This window comes from Henckelia pumila, unplaced genomic scaffold (assembly GCF_033568475.1).
Source record: "Henckelia pumila isolate YLH828 unplaced genomic scaffold, ASM3356847v2 CTG_466, whole genome shotgun sequence".
NCBI classification, from domain to species: Eukaryota; Viridiplantae; Streptophyta; class Magnoliopsida; order Lamiales; family Gesneriaceae; genus Henckelia; species Henckelia pumila.
Genome location: NW_027331833.1, coordinates 3,612,696 through 3,636,164, shown reverse-complemented (window position 1 = coordinate 3,636,164; position 23,469 = coordinate 3,612,696). Strand labels below are relative to the sequence as shown.

Here is a 23,469-nt window from a genome sequence, read left to right as displayed (position 1 = left end):
AATTTGTCTAACTTGCATATATGTTTCTACCTAACTGCTATAAACGTCAGGGTTCCATCCAACAAACACAACATATGTCTTGCCCTAGAGTTGCACAATATTCCAAACTTATTTAATATACAAAATACAATAAATAATCAAAAACACAAATTGAAATAAAATGAATCACCATGTTTAGCACTGAAATCAAGCTTAAAATCTTCAAATTATCTCAAAACGGAAGTCACGAACCTATTTATTTGATATCAATATCTTAACAATAATATATATACCAACGTGCAAATGAGAACCAAAAAAACTTTGACAGCCGGAAAAACTACCAGATTGAACGTAACAATGGATTCACTAAAACAAACATAAATAATATGCAGTTGTCTCACAATTTAAGAATAAGATAAGAAATCACATTGGAAAGAAAAATGTGAACAAAATTATTTCTTCAAAAAAAATTATATCTTTTTTAATCAAATGTAAAATACATCAACACTTGTCAATGTGTGCTCCTGGTGTCGTCACTGCTCGCGATGGTCACAAATAATTCAGAACATTAAGCTCCATAAAATTCGAAGAATCTCACATAAGTGCACCAACAAAAACAAATCGGTACTTTCCAATAATTCACTTACAGTGGTTGAATGAAGTCGTCCCAGCTCCCCGCGCCGCCCTAGTTCGCAACCGAAGGTAAGTCGATGGCTTGAAGAGAAATCGGAAAGATTGGATTTGGGAATTAGGGCTGACATATGTAGTGTTTGGATGTCTAAAAAATAGAATTTGCAATTGAATTTGGATTTGAAATTGGATTTGGATTTTAAAATCCATGGAATTGAAATTTCATTTTGTATTTGACAAAAAGTTAAAATATATTTTGAAATTTGAAAATATAAATTTTGGATAAATGATATTTTATAAAAAATTATAAAAAAAAACTTAAAATTTATAAGTAAAGTATATGAATTTATTATTAAAAATAATTTTATTGCTTTATAAACTCAAATCCCGTGAAATTCGACCAATTTTGTCAAGATTTCACTTAACTAATTGAAATCCTATGAAATTCCACCAAATACCAATCCCATTTTGAAATCCCAAGTTGCCAAACAATAAAACGGTATTTTCAATTCCAAATCCTACCAAATCCCGTCCAATTCCCGTGATCCAAACACAGTAAGAGTTGGCTTTTAATTGGGATTTCAGACTCACGTGACAAGCACATGTTTATTCCGTTACTTATAATAGACGGAGTTGACACAAAAGATATATGTGAAACGCATATTAAAAATGAGGGACGAATTCAGCCACATAAATTCTTTTTAGGGATATAATTAGGACACGGTTGAAACAATGAAGATATTTTAATGAATTATCCCGCCAAAAACAATTCAATGGATTAGAGGTCCTTGCGTCTTAATTTTTTGTATTTGAAATCCATCTCCCAAATTGTCATTTAAATTTTAAATAACAAAAACTTGTAGAGAAGGTCTTTAACTTGCAAGATTGATTCTACACGGCCTCATGCAGTTAATTTGTAAGATAGATATTTTTTCATTTTGATGCAGGAAAAAATCAAAAATATTTATTTTTATATTAAATTTTATTTTTCATTATAGATAAATATAAGTTGGATATTACGAAAAAGATTAGACATTCTCATCAAAGTCGAATTCTTTCTAAATGTCATTTCAAAGTTCAACTATCCATAATTGGAAGGAAGGTTGGTTCGTTGATACATGATGATATGTAACAAAGTAGGATTCCAAGTGATTTGTGAATGAGCATTTCAAGGTTGGTAATTGGTTGGTGAATCATTTGGCTGGAACCGGAGGAGCTCTTTATTATATTGAAAACACACATGTTAGTTAAAATTTTGATTAAATCATGTATAATTATTAAAAATCAATTTAATATTTGTCAATATTAAATTGCGTCATATATTATGTGATATCTTTATATACTAAACTCTGGATCGCATCAGTTATAAAATAAGTCAATGACTCAAAATATGAACAATGTAAAATATTTTGATTGTTCAATTTCAATTGTGTAAAAATGTTTTTAAAAGGATGGTTGAACTGGTATAATAGGTAAGCGTTTGATCAACGGTCAATTGTTCGATTCGTTTATCCAAAAAATTTTAGGTGATTACACATAATTTGCCCAATGTGATTTACCACACTAACACGATTTGCAGACTATTTTGTTTTCTCGAGAGGTTCACTAAATTCGTTTAAAAGGATAACGGTTGTTTATTACAAAAATAGGTAAATAAAAAAATATATCTATTATTCTATTACCTATATAAATATACCAGTTTATTTGTGTATTTACATTTTTCTCCTCCTTCATTTCACTACCCTTCTTAAGTCATTAATAATTACGCTCTTCTTTAGGATAAACTGTAATTAATAATAGATAATTAATTACTTATTATATTATACTTACTAAGTAATAATAACCACCTTTAAATAAATTAAATTAAATGCTGACTACACTTATTATTGCTCACATGTGGCGTACATTAAAGAAAAGAAATAAAATAAAACGTTGACTAGGGTAACATGTGGTGGCGCACATTTGTGTCCATTCCTTTTTCTATATTAGGAGTTTACTAAACTCATATTTAATTGATTTTTTTTTAGCCCACTTTGTTTATGAGTTAAGTTGAACTCTTTTATTTTTAAAACTAGTATACCTATATCTATTATTCTATTACCTATATAAATATACCAGTTTATTTGTGTTTTTACATTTTTCTCCTCCTTCATTTCACTACAGTTCTTAAGTCATTAATAATTACGCTCTTCTTTAGGATAAATGGTAATTAATAACGGATAATTAATTACTTATTATATTATACTTACTAAGTAATAATAATCACTTTTAAATAAATTAAATTAAATGCTGACTACACTTATTATTACTCACATGTGCGTACATTAAAGAAAAAAATAAAATAAAATGTTGACTAGGGTAACATGTGGTGGCGCACATTTGTGTCCCTTCCTTTTCCTATATTAGGAGTTTACTAAACTCATATTTAATTGATTTTTTTCTTTAGCCCACTTTGTTTATGAGTTAAGTTGAACTCTTTTATTTTTAAAACTAGTATACCTATATCTATTATTCTATTACCTATATAAATATACCAGTTTATTTGTGTATTTACATTTTTCTCATCCTTCATTTCACTACCGTTCTTAAGTCATTAATAATTACGTTCTTCTTTAGGATAAACGGTAATTAATAATGGATAATTAATTACTTATTATATTATACTTACTAAGTAATAATAATCACCTTTAAATAAATTAAATTAAATGCTGACTACACTTATTATTACTCACATGTGGCGTACATTAAAGAAAAGAAATAAAATAAAATGTTGACTAGGGTAACATGTGGCGGCGCACATTTGTGTCCCTTCCTTTTCCTATATTAGGAGTTTACTAAACTCATATTTAATTGATTTTTTTCTTTAGCCCACTTTGTTTATGAGTTAAGTTGAACTCTTTTATTTTTAAAACTAGTATTTCACCCGTGCCATGCACAAAAATTAGTGTTTGAAAATTTATAAAATTATTGATATGATATAATGAATATATTTAAATTTTAAATATCATTGTAAAAATTGTCATATCAAAAATGTTTGTCTCATTTAAGATAATTCCTAAATGGAGATATCAATCTTATGTGGATAGATTGACTTCTTTATCTTAATTGTATGAAACTCTTACTTAAATATAATAAAAAAAATATCTATAAAAATTATATATTATTTTTGTATCAACATTTTCAAAAATTAATAGTTTTCAAAAAATTCAAGTTTTTTTGTCATTGTCGATGAATAAATTTGACTAAGGGTGAGCAAATTTCGGTTAAACCGAATTAACCATTCGGTTCGGTTAATTCGAAAATTCGGTTTATGTTAGAAAATTTCGGTTAATTCGGTTCGGTTTTTAGTTTTCTTAAAAAATTTTGGTTAATTCGGTTAATCGAATTGTAAATAATTAAATTTTGAATTTTTTTATTAGGCCTTATATATAATTTATAATATATTTTTAATGTGTTTATATTTAATATTTTAATTATTTTTTCTTATTTTAGTTTTTTAATCTTAATATATTTTAATAATGATAAAAATATCATATTTAAATTATTAATTTTATAAAAAATTTAATTTTTTAATTTTTTTAAAAAAAATTGGTTAATTTTTAATTAGGTTCTGTTAAATCGATTTTAGCATAAATTCGGTTCGGTTTGGTTCGGTTAACCAAAACACAATTCGATTAATTCGATTTGGTTTTTGACCGAATTAATCGAATGCTCTCCCCTAAGTACACCAAATATTTACAACGACACTCTTAAAAAAATTAAAAAAATGTAACATTATAAAAACAATTATATTTATTTAATATAATAAATAGTAATGACTAAATATAAAAAAGCAATACAAAAACAGAAAATTATGATCGAAATTAAATTAAATAATATAATTAACATAGATATTTAATTATAGTTTATATTTTTAGTTAGTCGAGCCATAATATCGGTTATGTTTGCGAAAAATTATATTATCATACATATATATGAACACGCAAAAATTTAGTGAAATTAAATATTAATGATAACATTCCAACAAATTTTAAATTTTGAACTGAAAATTGATATATCATCATTTATAGATTTTTAAAATTTTTACATAATCGCCCCACGTTTAATCATTGTAGCCATGAGAATATCATGTCCCTGAGGCATCACCAGAACATAACAATTTTTTTGCGAATATAAACATGCTTGACATCTCTGAAAGATATCGTTCACAAATAGATAACACCGAAAAACATTTTCATATTTTCAAATAATAGCCACACAAAACGTTATCGGGCAATCGACGAAAGAAACATGCCTAAGAAATTTCATCTTGCTGTTCTCAAAACCAGGCACATCTTGTTGGAACACGTTTTCAGATCATAGATCCGATACCCGATGCAGCGGAAGTTTAAAAATTTTTATATGAAACGATTCCATATCATGGGTATCAAATCCTAACGATTAAATTATGCAAGTAAAATAATAATAACAATTAATATTTTACCTCTTCAAGCTATGGCTTGATTATGGACTCCAACAGATTAAATCTGCATATTGTAAATCCCAGGAACTGATGACTTGCTCGATCAACTCTTGAATTAGGTCCACGAACAGAAAACTGAAACCCTCTAATTGATTGCACTAGAAATCAATCAGATGTTTATCGAAGAGATTAAACAGATTTGATCTGTCAATTCAGAATGTAATTTTTCATAAAAATCACAGACTGAATTCTCTCAAAAAGGGGAGAAGAAATTTCGAAAATTCCTTCCTTTTATTTTATGTAATTTTCGAAAAATACAAGCTTGGAATCAATTAAATTTTCAAAAATCACATGCATATATATATATATATATAATTTCTAGACTGGATTAAGTTATATGTCTATTAGGACACTAACTTCTTAGGGCCCATGATCCATAACTTAAGCCCAAAAATCCAAGCCTGTTATTATAGAAATTAATATTAAATTCATCATGACTCCGATTGATAAACTGATTTCACTAATATGCGCAAAAACCATTTCTGCACCTTTTAAAGTCAAGATAATTTTTCTGAATCCGAATTCAGTGATTTGCAAAAATGCTCATCCCTGTGTCATTTTAGAAAATTTCACTCACTTTAGTTTTGAAGTCCAACTTCTCTTTCATTAAATTTAAATCTTTAAATTTAACTATCTCAACGGGGATTAGTAATCCATTACTTGTGTAACCCTCAATGGTTCAGGGATACAGCTAGCCGTGGGCTCACAACTCCTTGTGACTCGGAACAACAATTTTTGACTTACCCATCGAATCATGGTAAGAGCGTCTAGCAACATCTCTCCATGATTCCTTAGATATCACTGATAGTGCCTGCAAGAACCAGTAGATTTTGGTTAGCGTACAGTACGGTCCCTTCATCCAAATATCCCGATCGAATCAACAACCATTGGTACATCGAGAGTCGTTCGAGATTCGATAACTATGCAATGCATCTTGAAGATCAAATAGTGACATCGCATGTGCTACTAGGAAACCAAGTAACCTAAAGCACATCATGTACTCTGACCAGAGATTTGTCACATGAAAATCTCCTCAGATCGCATAGGATATCCACACTCGCAAGCGTGTGGTAAATCCTTGACAACAAAGCATTGACTCCTATATGTGTCATAACTGTACCCAATCCCGACACCTGATGACCCCAATAGAGTCGGTAAACGAGTCAAAGTACAGTACTAGCATATAGAGTCTCCATGATGTTTCAAGTAATAAGGACTAATGATGTGCAACCAAAACCGCGGACTTATCCACTCAAATAATAATAACCACTTGGAAAGTCCGAATAGGGTAGTTCGATCATTCATCATATGAATATCCATTTGCATGCTTTGAACATCTCTATGTTCCAAACCAATGAAACATGGTACTTGGCATCGCAAATGCTAGTCTCGATCTCGAGCGATCCTTATCCTTATTTGCGGACGGCTCAATTGACTAGGAACTGTTTAGAATATACAGTGACTATAAGATGTGTTTCATAATAGTGATCTCTCTTTATTCACTATCTCATCTTACTTACATTATAGTATATTCAAGGTCTTTATCAAAACAACAATAGTATATCACAATATAACATTATGAAAAAAGATAAAGAAAATGTCATTAATGAATGTAAATTATATTAAACAAAGATTGTTTACAATAAGAGACTCTCAAAGCCTTTAGCCACAACTTGGCTAGCGGGGCATCAACTCTTTCACATCTCACATTGGATTGTCTTCTTTCCCACTTCCATACGCCCTGTAATGAAACACACATTAACAACAGTAACGACGAAATAATTAACATCAAGAAACTAAAATAACTTTGAAGGACTCACTTGTAGCACATGGGTTGAGGGCATCGGTCATCTTTGCACTTGTATATTTTTGCATTGGCATATCCAAACTTGATGGTAATATTACGTACGTTCCAATTCTTTTTTTTAAAGAAAAGGCAGAAATCATTCTAAATTTAAAAAAATTTGATTTATACATGAACACATCAACCAAAGAGATTTTCACAACATCTATAAACTCACAAATTAAAGGAATGACTTGTATACCTGGACACCAAAGATATATTTCACAACTGTTGACTTCACGTGAGCCATATGAAAATCGTGCTGAAGCAGTGAAATAACAATTTGGGATCAGTAAGTAGGCTAATTGAAAGATGTAACTTCAATCATACTGTGTGCATAGAGATGTTCAAAGTACAATACACAAGCTAACCTATGTTTATTGTAGCCTGGCATGAAATAACCTCAGGCGAGAGAGGATGGAGCGTCGTCACATCCAACTTGCATAAATCCTGCTCCATCAATCTGTTCTTAGACATTTTTGCAAGCATTGAATTTTCAACAAATGGCAAGATGCAAAATTTTGTGCAGAGATCTAGGGAATGAAACACTAAAAAAGCTCACAATTGCGGTTTATTTCAACCTACTTTAAGGGAATTACCCTAATAGAAGATCTAACAACCCATGATTTATCATGTCAACCCTATAATATTAAGAGTAATGCTACATGTACAATGAATTTTGTACAACAAATTTTACAACACAATGCAAAAATTAAATATATCAAAATCTCACTATACATTAAATTCAAAATCTCGCGATAAAACAAAAAATCTCATGATATAATTGTTGTACATATTGTTGTACACGATATTTGTTTTACCTTTAGCATTATCCTAATATTAATTATACATATGTGTTCAGATGTAGACCCTTTGATAATGATTTGGGTATTACCTACAGGGTAGGATCTCATTAAACACAATTACCTGAAACAAAGAGTGACATTAGCTACTAATGTAAAGAGCTAAATACTTTAACAAACCTTAACCCATAGTAAAGAAAATCCGCCAACAACATGAAGAAAAAACTACATTATTAACATGAAGAAAGAACTACATAATTCAAGAACCCATCAACAAATTTCAATACAATTACATAACCCTACCCGTTTACGTGTGCACACAAAAACTCTCTATGCCGAAAAAAGAATTTTTTAGAGATGTAACCAATCTATGGAATATATTTATGTATAGTTACGTACGCTAATATGGCAAAGATTTTATAAGATTTTGTATATATCTTAAACCCTCCGAATCTTTACAGTTTAATTACATACTTAAAATAAATATATATTTGAACTTGTGCCCTTACCTTTAGTTGATCTGTCGTCTGTTGGTTCGAAAGTTATGCAACAATTAATTTTGAACCTTATTTATACATCAAGTGTCTTAAAATCAATATTGAAAATGTTTTGTGTGTTTGTAAAGTTTTAGAATTAGAATTTTTAATTGTGCAGAAAAATCACCATTGTTTTTTGAATAGTAGTGAAATTTTCAATTTTTTTTGGAAAGCACGTATTACAAAATGATATATATGTATATAATTTTATGCAAATCTGTCAAAATTTTATATATATATATATATATAATTATATTTAACATTTCTCGTATTTTAAGCGTGATATTTTTTGAATAAAGGATGATTCTTAAAATTTTTGGAAAGCAAATCATGAATAAAATGCTGAAATCATGAAATTATTTGTAAATGTTCCGGTCTAAATTTAAATGGTTATATAATATCCTTAAATATCATATTAAATATTCTAATCTTGGTAATCCAAATATGATACATTTTGTATATAAATATAGGCATAAATATATGGTAAATTAGCAACATTTTGATATATATATATATATATATATATATATATATATATATATATATATAACATTTATCGAGTATTTTGAATGTTTATTAGTTTATATTTTTAATTTTAAAGGTTCACGTTAATTGAATAAAGGATGATTTTTAAATTTTTTGGAAAGCAAATCATGTATATGTAACATTTATCGGGTATTACGAAATGATCTATATGTATATATATTAAATATTAATATATGTAAATATTACATATATATATATATATATATAGCTAATCGTGATTTTTTCATGAATATTAAAAGTGGGGTAAATTATGATGATTTTTAAATATTATAATCTTAAAAATAATTTCGGCGATCCAAATATGAAGTAATTGATTTCATTAATTAAATAAATATAATTTTTCTTAAAAGAAATTTTATTTTTTTTTGTGGCCACAAAACTTCCGTTACATCATGTTAAATAAATCTTTTAATTTCGGCAATAATTTTGGTAATGCAAATATGATGTAATTGATTTAATAATTGAAGAAATAATTTTGGCTATGCAAATATGGCCACAAAACTTACCTTATTTCCATTTTTAGGAAAACAATTGACATTTTTAGAAACTTAGTTTTGGCGGGATTTTATTAAAAATGGCAAAAACTCAACTTTTTATATAATATAGATATAGATATAGATTGAGGTACCCGAGCTATTCATAAATTATTCTCAAATTTAATATATATTAATATATAAAAATAAAACGTTGACTACGGTAACATGTGGTGGCGCACATTTGTGTCCCTTCCTTTTCCTAAATTAGGAGTTTATTAAATTCATATTTAATTGATTTTTTTTCTTTAGCCCACTTTGTTTATGAGTTAAGTTGAACTCTTTTATTTTTAAAATTGAGATACCCGAGCTATTCATAAATTATTCTCAAATTTAATATATATTAATATATAAAAAAATTAAATTTTTTTTGCCACTCGGGCTGTATTTGGCTCCGCCCTTGGTTTCTCTCCTCGTCCTCTGTTCGTTACTCCTTGTGCTCGATTTCTCCCATTTTATTTTATGTCAATGTCAATTCGGTATTGCTTGGTGATTCACTGTTAAGTAATCAAGCACTTTGCTCTTCGGGTTTCACCGGGTGTTACTTAGATAATAATTCACTGTTAATTAATCGATTCTTTTATTTCTAGGTACTTTGCTCTTGGGTTTTTGCCGGGTGTTTCTTACTCGTATTTTTTTAATAGTGTCTTGGTTTTACATTTTTCCTCTCTTCATTCCCTCTTGTTTTGGCAGAAAATTTCTTCATGGTTCATCGAGCTCTGACAATGCACCAATTACTCCAACAGGTCAGCTTCTCGGCTTCGTGTTTGTTCTTACTCAAAATATCTGCTTTTTATTTTGTTTCTTGGTATCGATGAACCACTTTTATTACTTTTACTTTTCTTTCCGATGCTTTCATATTTATGGTGTGCAAATAGTAGGTTGTGCTGCCGAGAGTTCTACTATTGGTCTGGGATGCTTGCGCCAATGTATGTGTTCATTTTGTTTTCTTAATATTGATTGATTCACTTGGTTTTTAATACCATGATTTATGTTGAATCACTATTTTCTTTTCCTCAAGTTATCCAGGAAGACATCGATCACTTGCATGTTTCCCCAATGGAACCAGCATGTCAATATTGTGGCGCGCGGAGGTTTCCACACGAATCTCAATATCTTTTGTTTTTCCAATACGGTGATGTTGGTTGGCAGCAACACATTCTGAAATCTGGAGTTAATTATAGTCCAACTACTTATGGCACTGGATCGACTTCTACTGTTGGATTTCTTTCTTTTTCTGAGGTCATTAGTGGTGAAAACCAAGGTCAGTGTTATATGAAATTTAATTTTGAGATAGGAAATATTTAAAATACAGTCAGATATTGAGTTTTGGTTTTTCCCAAAAAAAAACCTTATTAAGTTAATCAAATCGCAATTACATGTGAATGTGTATATTCATTTACTTATATCATATCATACAGTGAAAAATTCAGTATTTTATTTTTAGTAAATAATTAAAATCATTAATTTTTTAATAAATAATTATTTTATTTTATTTCTTTTAGTTCATATTATAATATTAGATTTAATTTACTTTAACTAACTTTTTTTATTAACAAAACCGTGAATGATATTATTTAAAACTAATATTGAATGTTTTTATTTAAAGAATTTGGACTTCAAGTTTTAATATTTTATGATGATATATGGTAGAATTGCATATATTATGTATTTTGGAAAACATTATCTACTAATGTACTGATTTTTAAAGATTCGTGTATATTATATTTTACTATTAATTAATGTATATTCTATATTTTTTTAAAGTTTAAATAATTTTTTAAGTTATTTTAAAAATCCGCATCGCCACATGAAATTGTTCCCAGGATTTACATTTTTAATAATAGATTTATCCTTAATTTATTTTGACCGTATCTAACGAGAAATTATTTAACCACCAGTTAGATTTTCAAATAATTGATTTGAGTTGGCTTGTTTTAATTAAATCTTTTTCCGAAAAATTAATTTGATATCTCTTGATTGCAGCTGTTCGTGGAAATAATGAACGAATGGTGTCTTGCAAGGCGAATTATTACTTAGGATACAATAAGAGGTAATGACACATCCGTTCTGTTATATGGTGGTAGGCTATTACAACAGTTCGTTGTTGTTGATATGTACATCAAATTGGAAACAACGCGGCTCGACTACTACAGAAGAAATCATACGGAGATCAGATCAGAGATATATAAAGGAATAGTTGACAGTGTTCTTGGTGGAGAGACCCGTGATAGCAAGATCGGTCACCGTATTTTCCTCCCCACATCGTTCATTGGAGGCCTCAGAGATATGCGAAAAAGATATTTAGATGCAATTGCCTTGGTTAAAGTGTTTGGAAAACCAGACTTATTCCTTACAATCACTTGCAACCCCGAATCTAAAGAAATTAAAGACAATTTGTATCAGGTTCAAGTTGCCCATGATCGGCTAAACCTTGTTTCTCGAGTATTTCGGTCGAAGTTGGTTGATCTAAAAGATCAAATTCTAAAAAAATGTATTTTTGGCTGCGTTGCTGCTTATGTTTATGTTATTGAGTTCCAGAACGAAGTCTGCCACATTGTCCTATGCTTATTATCTTATCCTCTAATTGCAAGATTAGCTCGCCTGTTATGTTTGATTCATATGTTGTTGCTGAGATACCGGATGAGGATTATTTTCCAAAGTTATTTCGTTTAGTGTCAAGGCATATGATGCATGGCCCGTGTGGCGTGCTAGACAAAAAATGTCCTTGTATGAAAAATGGACGATGCAAAAGCCATTATCCTCATCTTTCTTCGGAACAATCACCACAAGGTCGAGATGGATATCCAATATACAGAAGAATCTAGGAAAAATGGTCGAGTTTTTGAAGTTCTCCATCGCACATTGAATTCACAATGGATTGTTCCATATAATCCCTATTTGTTGTACATGTATGATTGTCATATAAACGTTGAGATTTGTTCCAGCCTAACAACGGTAACATACCTTTACAAGTATATTTATAAGGGTCATGACAAGATATATGTTCATGTTTCTCCCCAAGATTCTGCAGCATCCATCGATGAGATCAAGTTATATCAAGATGCTCGGTGGATATCAGCCCCAGAGGAAATGTGGAGAATTTATGTTTGATTTGAATGAAATCTCGCATCCAGTCATAAATTTACTGCCTCATTTATGTAACAAACAATGCGTTAATTTCTGGAATCATCAAGATTTACAAACCATGTTGGACTCTGAAAACATTGGGATCTCACAGGGCTATATCAGTTGGCATCAACCAACACTACAGTTGTTTTTTCAACACCCCTTGCACCCACACAGATGCTCTGAATTCATGGTAACTATATGTTGAGACCACTACGCAACTTATTTCAAAAATAATTTTGATCCTTGTTCTAATGACACGCACCATGATCACCTACTAATCAAAAGGTTAAGCATATATTTAACTTAAATCAGATAAATAACAGCAAAAAATATTAAATATATAAAATTCCAAGATAAATAAATCTTAATACAACCAAATCGAATATATACCAAATAAAATCTTAATCTAGAATCCCTCTTATGACCCTTGCTACCAAGCACTGGTCACCTGATCAACCACTGAACTCGCTCCTGGTCCACCTGAAAAACCTGCCGCATCGGTTCAGTGGGTGCCACTCGGTACCCGATCGTATAATAACAACAACCCTAGGACTGAGCGACCCTAGAACAATTGGCTATCTCAAAAGGATAACAGTCTCAATATTGTATGCAAATTCTGCATATAAATCATGAACAGTATATCATGCATATCATGACAGATAATAATGCAACACATAAACATGTATATTCAGTCGGCTATCTCAGTCTGTACTTATGTACCTTAATTACTAGGCAAGCTACACCAGCTCTAAGATCCAAGCCTATAGTCCACACTACAATGCAAAGTATTCATGCATTATAACCTTATTCTAAAAGTCTTAACTACTCTATAGCATACTCCCTTTTTACTACAAAGAGCCAAAGCTATACCTGTGTCCGTCGTCAGCCCGATGATGACAACTGCCCCATAACTTCACCTCCCCACAGCACCTCCGGGATGCCTCGCCAACCTCCGGACCAAGCCTAAAAAGGCCGGAAACACTCCAAAACACCTATAAAGCCTAAGAACCGAGAGAGGAGAGCTGGATGGTGTGAATCAAAATGAGGCATCGGATGGCCTATTTATAGGCGGAGTTCAGACAGTCCGATTGGGGACTTCGGACGGTCCAAACCTTGCATGCGAGACACGTCACTGCATGTACTCTTCAGATGGTCCGATCCTGCCTTCAGATGCTCCAAACTGCTAGGTGTCCGTTCAACCTTGACACCTCATTAGCTGCATGGCCTAACTGAGTTCGGACGATCTGATCTCACCGTAGCCTCCGAACCTTAGTCATGCCTCCGAAGTGTTTCGGATCCTCCGATCCTTGGTTCAGACACTCCGAACCTACCTTGGTCAATTTCCAAAAATTGATAACTTAAATCCCAATTAGGCCCTTAATTCATGCTTAACAATTTTTACTTAATTAATCTTGTAAAAATGAAATCGGGATACTACACTTTTTTATACAAATATTAATACACGGGTCAGATATGGAAAAGAAACACAACAAACTGCATACAATTTGGTTGAGAAAGATGCTCGTTCAAACACAATGTCTAACCATTGACGAAGTTGTTAAAAAACAACAACTTTGACAGAGGTTCGAAACACTTTCACTCTGCAAGTCTTATTGATTTTAATCTACCTTTTCCAGTTCTAGATTACCAAAATTTATTCAACCTTCTTAATGATCGCCAATAAATACAATAGAAATGGGAAAAAAATGATAATTCAATATGATATCCTTTTTTTCTTTCATATAGAATAAATATTTCCATTGAAAGGGACTATCAAGGGGATTGAAAATGGATCGTCACCTTAATACGGAGCATGTGATCATTGCCTCAAAGCAGGAACAAGAATGACTAACAATCTTGCTTGTCTAAACTGCATAAAAATCAAGATTGTACCAAGGTAATACTATGTGTTCGAATTTCAGAGTACTGCCACATATTTTTTTTCTAACATTGATGCATGAAACTAACAAATAAAATCAATCTTGCAGGTATACCGATTATTATTTTTGTTAGATGATGGCACAAATATTGCTAGGATCACCATATTTGACGAAGTGGTAGAGGAATTAGTTGGATATCCCATTGAAGAATACATCAAAATTCATAATCAAGTAAGAAATAATTTTGGCATACATGATATTGCTCAAAAATAAAAATTTCTCGATTCAATCTAAACTTTTGTTTTTCTCACGCTGCTTACAACTTCCAAGAAATACGGGAATAATAAATTCACTTGACAAATTGTTGGAAGATGAATACAACATCTTGTTTAAATTACATCATTCCGTAGACACACGTGTCACCATATGTTCAATAGAAGCTGATGGTGTTGACAAAATTGGCCACAATTTGAATAAAGACACCAAATCCAAAAAAAACAAAGATTGACGAAGAAAAGCATGGTTCAAACCCAATCAATCATCATAAAAGAGAAGAAGACAACTTCCTCTGCCAAAAATCGAACAAAGACAACAAAAGAAAAATGAAGCAAATAGAGATTCAAGACAATGAGATATTAAGAGATTATACAAAAAGAAAAAGATCACATGATGCAATGATAACAAAGCTCTATTAAATAAGTATCTATTATCATTATTTATTGAATATCAATCAAACTATTTGTTTTACCTCATTTATTAACTTGTGCATCGATTTAAATTCACAAACTTTAATTTATGTCTATCCTTGTTAAAATGCATTATTACAAGTAATGTTCTAAAAAGCGCTAGGCGGTAGTCGGGCAGCGACCCACCGCCTAGCGTCTAGCCGACTAGGCGGTTTTTTTAAGCCTAAAAAAATTAAAATTTTGGAATATTTATGAGTTCCAGTATGGAAAATAATTTTTATTTCTTATGTTTTTTCAGTTTTTGTGTAAAATTCTTTCAAAAAATTAAAATATCTACTTTAAAGGTTTTTTTATTAATTAAAAAAATTAATTTTTTTTTAATTTTTATTAATGGGTAAACAGACTAGGCAGTAGATGGCCTAGGCGGTGCCCAGGCCGCTTAGGCGGCCAATTAATCGGGTGCCGCCCAGAGCACCACTCCGACATTAGTCGAGGCGGCGGGCCGCAGCCTAGACGGGCCTAAACGGGCATTTTTAGAACACTTATTACAAGTCACTAACAAATCCCTTATATCAAACAAACATATATATATCAGTGACTAAATACTCTTATACTCGTGTTAACGATAAATATATTTCACGTCCAAACAAACGCACCCTTTGCTAGTATAAAGTAAAAGGCTAGTCAATCTTCCGATTCCGTTGGTGCACTGTTGCCCAAGAAACCGAGGCAGCTCCCGCGTTTGGTGAAAATGAAATCCAGTTTTCTTGTTCCACAAGCCCCTCCCCTGGGTTTAAATATGCAGGCTTTCCTTTCACACACCCATTTCCTAATTTCTTCCCAATCAAGCCTCATGAATACCCTCAAATCCACCTCCCTCTCCAAGCTTCCAGCTCTCAAGTTCCTCCTTGCTCCTCAATCGCCGATCGGCTCACGTGCTATCTCCACCGCGCCTCCGCCGCTTCTCAGGCAGTCTTCCACTCGCATTTCTCCTTGTTATCTTCCCGCTCCCTTCTCGGCACCCGTTCGCCACATCGGTTACTCCCGCGACCCCCACACTAGGTATTTTTACTCACTTCTCCTTCTTCTTTACTGTTCATTTTACTATTTTATCAGCATTTGACGTTCATACTGTCGCTGCATTGCTCATAATTTCAGTTCGCTTTTCCGTTATCATCACTAGGTTATATATATATATTTTTTTTTGGTTGTTGATCGCCAAAAATAAAAGAGAATGACATGTTCGATGTTAATAAATTCATCATCGAGTGGATCGAGGAATTAATATAGTGTATGAATCAATTGCATCCCGTATTTATCATAATATGCATTGAAATCTTGTCGAATCCATTGATAATGCAATACTTATACTGCTTTGTGACCAACCGACCATGTGACTTATAGTTTTATGTTTGATCAAGTTATGAGATTAAACCGCCAGTAAATTGGGGGATTCGGATTGTCCCTGAGAAGAAAGCATTTGTTATTGAGCGATTCGGGAAGTATGTGAAAACATTGACTCCTGGAATCCATTTGTTGATTCCACTGGTTGACAAGATTGCTTACGTGCATTCCCTGAAAGAAGAAGCGATTCCCATTCCTGATCAGTCCGCCATTACCAAGGACAATGTTAGCATTCAAATTGGTGGGGTTCTCTATGTTAAGGTACCAATATCTATCTGCATGTGATTTCATGGGGTTTATTTTGGATTGGAAATGATCTTCTGAAGAGAATATGTTGCTTTTTCTTCCTCTGAAGGTAGTGGACCCTCAGTTGGCATCATATGGAGTTGAGAATCCATTGTATGCTGTGATTCAACTCGCTCAGACAACCATGAGGAGTGAGCTTGGTAAGATAACTCTTGACAAAACTTTTGAGGAAAGGGATACTCTTAACGTTAAAATTGTGGTGAGTATTTGATACTGGGCTTTTAGTTATTGATTCTTGCGATAGCATGATTAGTTTGCCATTGTTCTTGCATTTAACATGATTAGTATGTGTTGCTCTTGCAGGCAACGGGATTGAAGTGTTTATACTTTACTGTAGTAGATACTGGCTTACTATGCAATTTATCACTTCAGTATTCGGCTCTAGTATTTTTCCAAACGAAAAAGGATGTCGGGAGATGTTTGTTAAATATACTCTTTAACATGTACTTGGTTTGTGTCTTATTCTAAGATAAGTATTTACAAAATATTTTGGTTGGAGGGGGGTGATAATGATGCTAGAAAGACAAGTGTTATGTAAAATATGAAGCAAGGCAAGGTAGTGTTCGAATCAGAGTAGATTAATCTGCATGTCATTATGTCTGAAGGTAGTCGATGTAAACTCGGTTATCTTAAAGTTCATGACAGACTTTCTTCTTGCATTTGATAGTAATATGAGGCATGCTTGTACTTGACAGTTTTGTGCTGTGTATATAACAACTTTAAAAGAAAAGTGTGTAGACTGGAAATTGTGAAGGGAGTGCATGCCTTCTGGTCGTTGGTATTCACTATAAGGATAAGTATATTAAGTATGTGTGCATTACTAACAAGAAAATAATATATATAATTAGTTTGTGTGTTTTTTGGTGGCCTTTCATCTTGTCATACAAAATGTTTTCATGTTACTTGAGAGTCAGCTACTCCCCACCTCTTCAAATACTTTAAGAGTGTTTTAAAAATATGTTTGGCGTAGATTGCTATCAATGAAGCTGCACAAGATTGGGGTCTAAAGTGCCTTCGTTATGAAATAAGTGAGTACTGTTTTTTTTCCTCTTTAAGAAGAATTCTTTGGCTGCTTGCTCTAGCAAAAAATTTTCATGGATTCCTGCTGCAACATGTTCAAATCTTGGATTACTCTTCCGATTTCAGGGGATATATCTCCTCCACCTGGAGTAAAGGCTGCAATGGAGATGCAGGCAGAAGCAGAGCGCAAAAAGAGAGCTCAAGTTTTGGAGTCTGAAGGTAATAGGTTTTACTTTCTTCTCTTGACATGCTAACTTTCATGTTTCATAGTTGAGGAAAGATAACGGACTGTTTATATATAAACAGGAGAAAGGCAGGCGAACATTAATATTGCTGATGGAAAGAAGAATGCAGTGATCCTTGCATCAGAAGCTGCAAAGCTGGACCAAGTTAACAGAGCTCTAGGTTGGTTACCATGTGTGGCTTGCTCGAGCTTTTGCCCAACTGTTCAAGAGCATTGAATAATTAGCATCCAAATGAATGATGCATACCATTCAGCCATTATATGTTACTTACTGAGGAGAGTACTCGTCTGCTACCAATGTTAAAGTTTAAACACTAACATTGGTCACCATTTTTAATTTGTATATATTTTGGTGAATGTTAATGGATTACAGTGCATGACATTATAAATGTTGCCAGTATGTTTGACATATATACCATGTGGATCCCTTGATTTACTGTCATCTTGAATTTATGCGATGATAGGAGAAGCAGAAGCTATTGTTGCTAGATCACAAGCAACTGCAAAAGGGATTGATATGGTGTCAGAGTCACTTGAAAGAGCTGGGGGTGTCGAGGTCAGATTTTCATCTTCTTTAATCTCTGTAATCTACCAGTTTAATCATGTATATGATAATTCTCGTAGCTCTTGAAGTTGATTATTTTTTCTTCTAATTTCTGACGTTCTTAAACTCCTAATTTTCACTTAATGAAGATGTTAAAAAAATGTCTGTTCCCCGTTGCTATTTTTGTGTGTGGGGCATGTTTAAAAAATATTCGTTAATTCTTTTTGCTAAAATTAGTTTTATGTACTCCAATAAAGCTTTTGGCATGAGCCGTTTGATATTCATTGAGGATGATCATGCATTGAACTTGCAGGCAGCAAGTTTAAAAATCGCTGAGCAATATGTTCAGGCCTTCAGTCAGATTGCAAAAGAGGTAAGGCACATTCAATCTCAGGTCATGTTATTATAAGGTTACGCGTTGCATTAGTGTCCAATAAACATTACTGTTTTGAACAATTTCCTATTTTCATCGATCGATATCCAGGGAACGACTATTTTACTTCCCTCGAGTTCTTCCAATCCTGCCAGTATGATGGCTCAAGCCCTCACTGTGTACAAGAACCTGATCGGCAACAAATCGCCCAGTGGGCTTCCCCGAGAACCCTGACATAATGGACCATACTAAAAGTGATGCTCCGTCTTGGACCGTTTGATAGTCATATCCGTGCGGGCGACCCTTTTTTTTCATTGCAGAGGCCGAAGAAGGATAAAAATGGAAGATAATGAGATAATGCCATTTGCCAACTCTATTCGAAAAACAGTTCTTTTTAGCGTTCTTTTTATATGATGATGAGCTTTGTCCCGATATTTTGTTACTAAGAGAAATTATGATAATTGAAAACTGCGTAGAAAGTAGATTCTTTCTGAGAGAGATCTTTCATTGCCTACGTCCTTGAGACCCAAATGGACGAAAACAATTTAATAGTTGTATTTCTTACCTCTTTCTCAAATTTCCAAATATGCTCCTTAGGATTTCGATCACTTGTCCAAAAAAATATTATTCAACAATTATTTTTTAAATTATATTTCTTAAAAAAATACAAATTTTGCAAGGTTTTGGATTACTAATAATTGTATAATTACCATGTGATATAAAAAGAACTAATTTTCTCTCTTCTAAGGCTTTTCAAACTGCCCAAAAACTTGAGGTAAATGTATTAATTTTTACGTGGCCACGTAGGATCCAATAAAATAAATGGATAAATGTTTATTGATAAATGTTCATTTTCAAATGCATTTTTAGGTTAATAACCCAATATAACATGAAATTTTTCAGTATGATCATATTCCAAAATATAGAATTCCCAAGCATGAGAAGATGATAAATACATTGGCTATGGGTGACTAAAGGCACTTGTTTTCTCTGTCTAGTGGGAGTCTTATTCAAGTTTGTTTTTTCACGTAAATTAAAAAAATATTAAAAAAACAAGTTTATGATTATATATTTGAGACAATGGAAAAAAATAAACAAACTTGTATAATTGAAACGAGGTGGCATAAACTTTTTTGTTGGTTAACATTTAATGCGATGCCGCAAAAATGCACACATTTCTGACCAATTAATCAACCCTTTCAAGAGCTAAATGTAACATGCCAGTTCACATAATCCCATGACCATGTAGGAGAAAAGTGCCATTTTGCGGAAAAAGCTAAAGAATAAAAATTAGGAAATTAAAGAATTTAGAGACCATATTAAAGTTGGTGGATTAATACTTGCTTTATAGCTAGAAATTAAATTTTGGACAAGATACATGTTGTGTTCCCTTTAAAAATAAATAAATTATTGCATGACACTGAAAATTCAAACTAGTCCATTGAATGAAATCGAGATTGAACTGAATCATCTGCAAAATAAGAATATGGAAGTTTGTCTCAACCAAGTTGTGAAAATGCATGTGTTATATATATATATATATATATATATAGAGTTTTGTTATGGTGAGCAACCACCGTGAGCACTTCTGTGAGCACCTATCCACGTGACATTCACCTATTGGATGCATAACATGCCACATCAGCGGTGCTCACAGAATTGCTCACAGTGGGTGTTCACCATAGCAAAAATGTATATATATATATATATATATATATATATATATATATATATATATATATATATATACTATTTATTACAGTTAAACTCTATATTACCGAATAATTTGGAATCGTAGTGAAACTTTATAATAATTTTTCAAATGACGTCTGACCATGCAATTATATATAACACATTCACAAATAACAAATACAATAAACAATATATAACATTGGAACGATATATTACATCGATAACAATTCAACAAATATTTGAAATAATTACATAAATATTACTCATTTAGCTATTTTAGATATTAAATATTAATCAAATTTATACAATCCAATTGTCGAACTATTTCTTTGTCAATCAATAACATAGCTAACTCATTTAATATATCCTATGAAATTGTTGATCGATAATAATTATTGATTAACTTTAATTTTGAGAAGCTTCTCTTTGTTAGATAGCTAGCTCATTTGGTATATATGTATTTGATAATAAAAAAAATTTAGTTTTGTTAAACAATAAAACATATCAATTTCTCTTTTTTAATTATTTTGTTAAATATCATCTTTCGACCATCAACTCCATAAGCTCATCACCATTTAATGTTTGAATGTTCATCATGACTTAATAATTGTTGAATTTCATACAAGACTTCATCAAGCTAGTTAAAGTTTCACTATTTGACTTTTTCAAATTCAACAAAAACCCAAAAATATGTTAATGTTAAATTGTTCAAACCGAACTTAAAGAGTAGATCAAACTTTATTAATCATAAACAGAAAATATTTAAATTGATCTTTTTTAAAAAAAATTAATATTGGAATATGTTTTTTTAATGAGTTACCAAGTCAACACATACAAATATATATATATATATATATATATATATAAATATATATATTAGTTGATGGGAGATTCGAGTTTCGATGAGAACTGGGACGTACCTTTCAAGAGGCCGAAGAGACGGTGGTCTAGAGTCCCCCCAAGGAAGGGGCCTATATTTTTAAAAAAATTATATTAATTCGATGAGAACTGGGCTGTACCTTTCAAGAGGCCGAAGAGACGGTGGTCTAGAGTCCCCCCAAGGAAGGGGCCTATATTTTTAAAAAAATTATATTGAGGGGACTCTAGACCACCGTCTCTTCGGCCTCTTGAAAGGTCCGGCCCAGTTCTCATCGAAATTCGAATCTCCCATCAACTAATTGTTTGTTAAAGTCTTTCCAACAAAATTTTTCTACAAATGCCATACAAAAATGATATGTATATTACATACAAAATTACTATACATGATATACATCAGGCACAGACAAAAGTATTCAAAACTAAAAATTATATTACAATTTACAAGGCACTTCATGCTTTAGTCAATTTTCTTTTCACAATTTAAGATAACCCATAATATTTATAAGATAACCCAATATACACATACATCCCAACAATGAGAAGGACGAACTCGATTAAAGGCTTCGATCGGGTTTGTCCTTAAAACTCGATTGCCTTTCCTAAAGTGGATCATCGGTTTATTCGCTAGGTGGGATCTCTCGAATCCCTATCATTGATAACTTGATAATTGTTAGGTGTATCTTGCAACAAAACATTGTTTCAGAATCGATATTACGCTCCATATGGATAAGTATTTATAAAACATTTCAAGTATTTATCCAAACAGAGCAATAGTGGGTTTGTCAAAAACCAGTTGATCTGATAGGATGAAGAGCTACGTTCAAACACTACAAAAAAAATCCGAAAATAAACCGTGGCAAATTTGGCGACAATTTTTTTAAACCGTGGTAATTTGCCACGGTTAAATAAACCGTGACAATACATTTGTCACGGTTAACTTCAACCGTCGCAATGTGCCACGGTTAAACTAAAATCGTAGCAATATATTGCCACGGTTAAACTAAAACCATGGCAACAATATTGCTACGGCTTGCTTTAACCGTGGAAAATTTGCCACGATGAACATAAACCGTTTCCATTTGCCACGGTTTGAACAAACCATGGCAATAGTTTTGCCATGGTTTTAGTTTAACCGTGGAAAATTGCATTCCACGCGTTAAATAAAATGACATTATATTTGTCACGGTTTAAATCAACTGTGGCAATATTGCCACGGTTAAATAATCAAAAAAATATTGCCACGATTTTATGCAATCGTGACACAATTAATGAATTCATTTAATATAAAATTATATTTTGCCACGGTTTCCTAAACCGTGGCAATATTGCCACGGTTGTTAAAAAACCGTGGCAACAAATTATATTTAACTCTCCCCGACCCCCCCCCCCCCCTCCTTTCTTCTTCTTCTTCTTCTTCTTCCTCCCTCCATTTCAAATCGGCCGAAACCCTAGGTGCCGGCCTCTATCCCCTCCTCTTTCTGTCGATCTATCCCTCTAAATAATATGATATTTGAGATCTACGTGTTATAGGGATCATTTTATTGAAGTTTTTTCATTTTCTCGGTCCCGCCGCTGCCGCTGCCTGCCCTCACGCCGCGCCGCCACCACTGTTTCTTCTGGTAAATCGTGTTATTTTTGAATTTTTTTTGTATTAGCTTGTGTTGGGTGAATTATCAATTAAACGGGTCTTTTTTTGTGTTTGTTAGGTGTTTTTTAGCCCCGCCGCCGGTCATCTTCCTCCGCCGTCATCTCAAGTATTTTATTAAATTTAATTTACAAAATTTAATTATAATTATTTGATGCTAATTTGAATTAATTGTTTAATTTGAAATTTGGATAATTTGTGTGTATTTTGGTTTAATATCTGAATTTTTTTCTATCTAGATAAATTTATTTTTCAAATTTTTGATTGTATAT

The 23,469-nt window shown here is 32.1% G+C and overlaps 1 protein-coding gene and 1 pseudogene across 1 annotated transcript; both read left to right on the top strand.

The window, feature by feature from the left end:
• The first annotated feature begins 9,860 nt into the window (after positions 1-9,860).
• On the top strand, positions 9,861-12,068 carry LOC140872619 (uncharacterized). Its single transcript, XM_073275508.1, has 7 exons — positions 9,861-9,871; positions 9,983-9,997; positions 10,086-10,138; positions 10,274-10,321; positions 10,414-10,656; positions 11,379-11,445; positions 11,549-12,068. The coding sequence occupies exons 1-7, from the start codon at positions 9,861-9,863 to the stop codon at positions 12,066-12,068; spliced, it is 957 nt and encodes a 318-aa protein (XP_073131609.1).
• Positions 12,069-15,812: 3,744 nt separating this feature from the next.
• Positions 15,813-19,532, top strand: LOC140872568 (uncharacterized; annotated as a pseudogene).
• Positions 19,533-23,469: the final 3,937 nt, after the last annotated feature.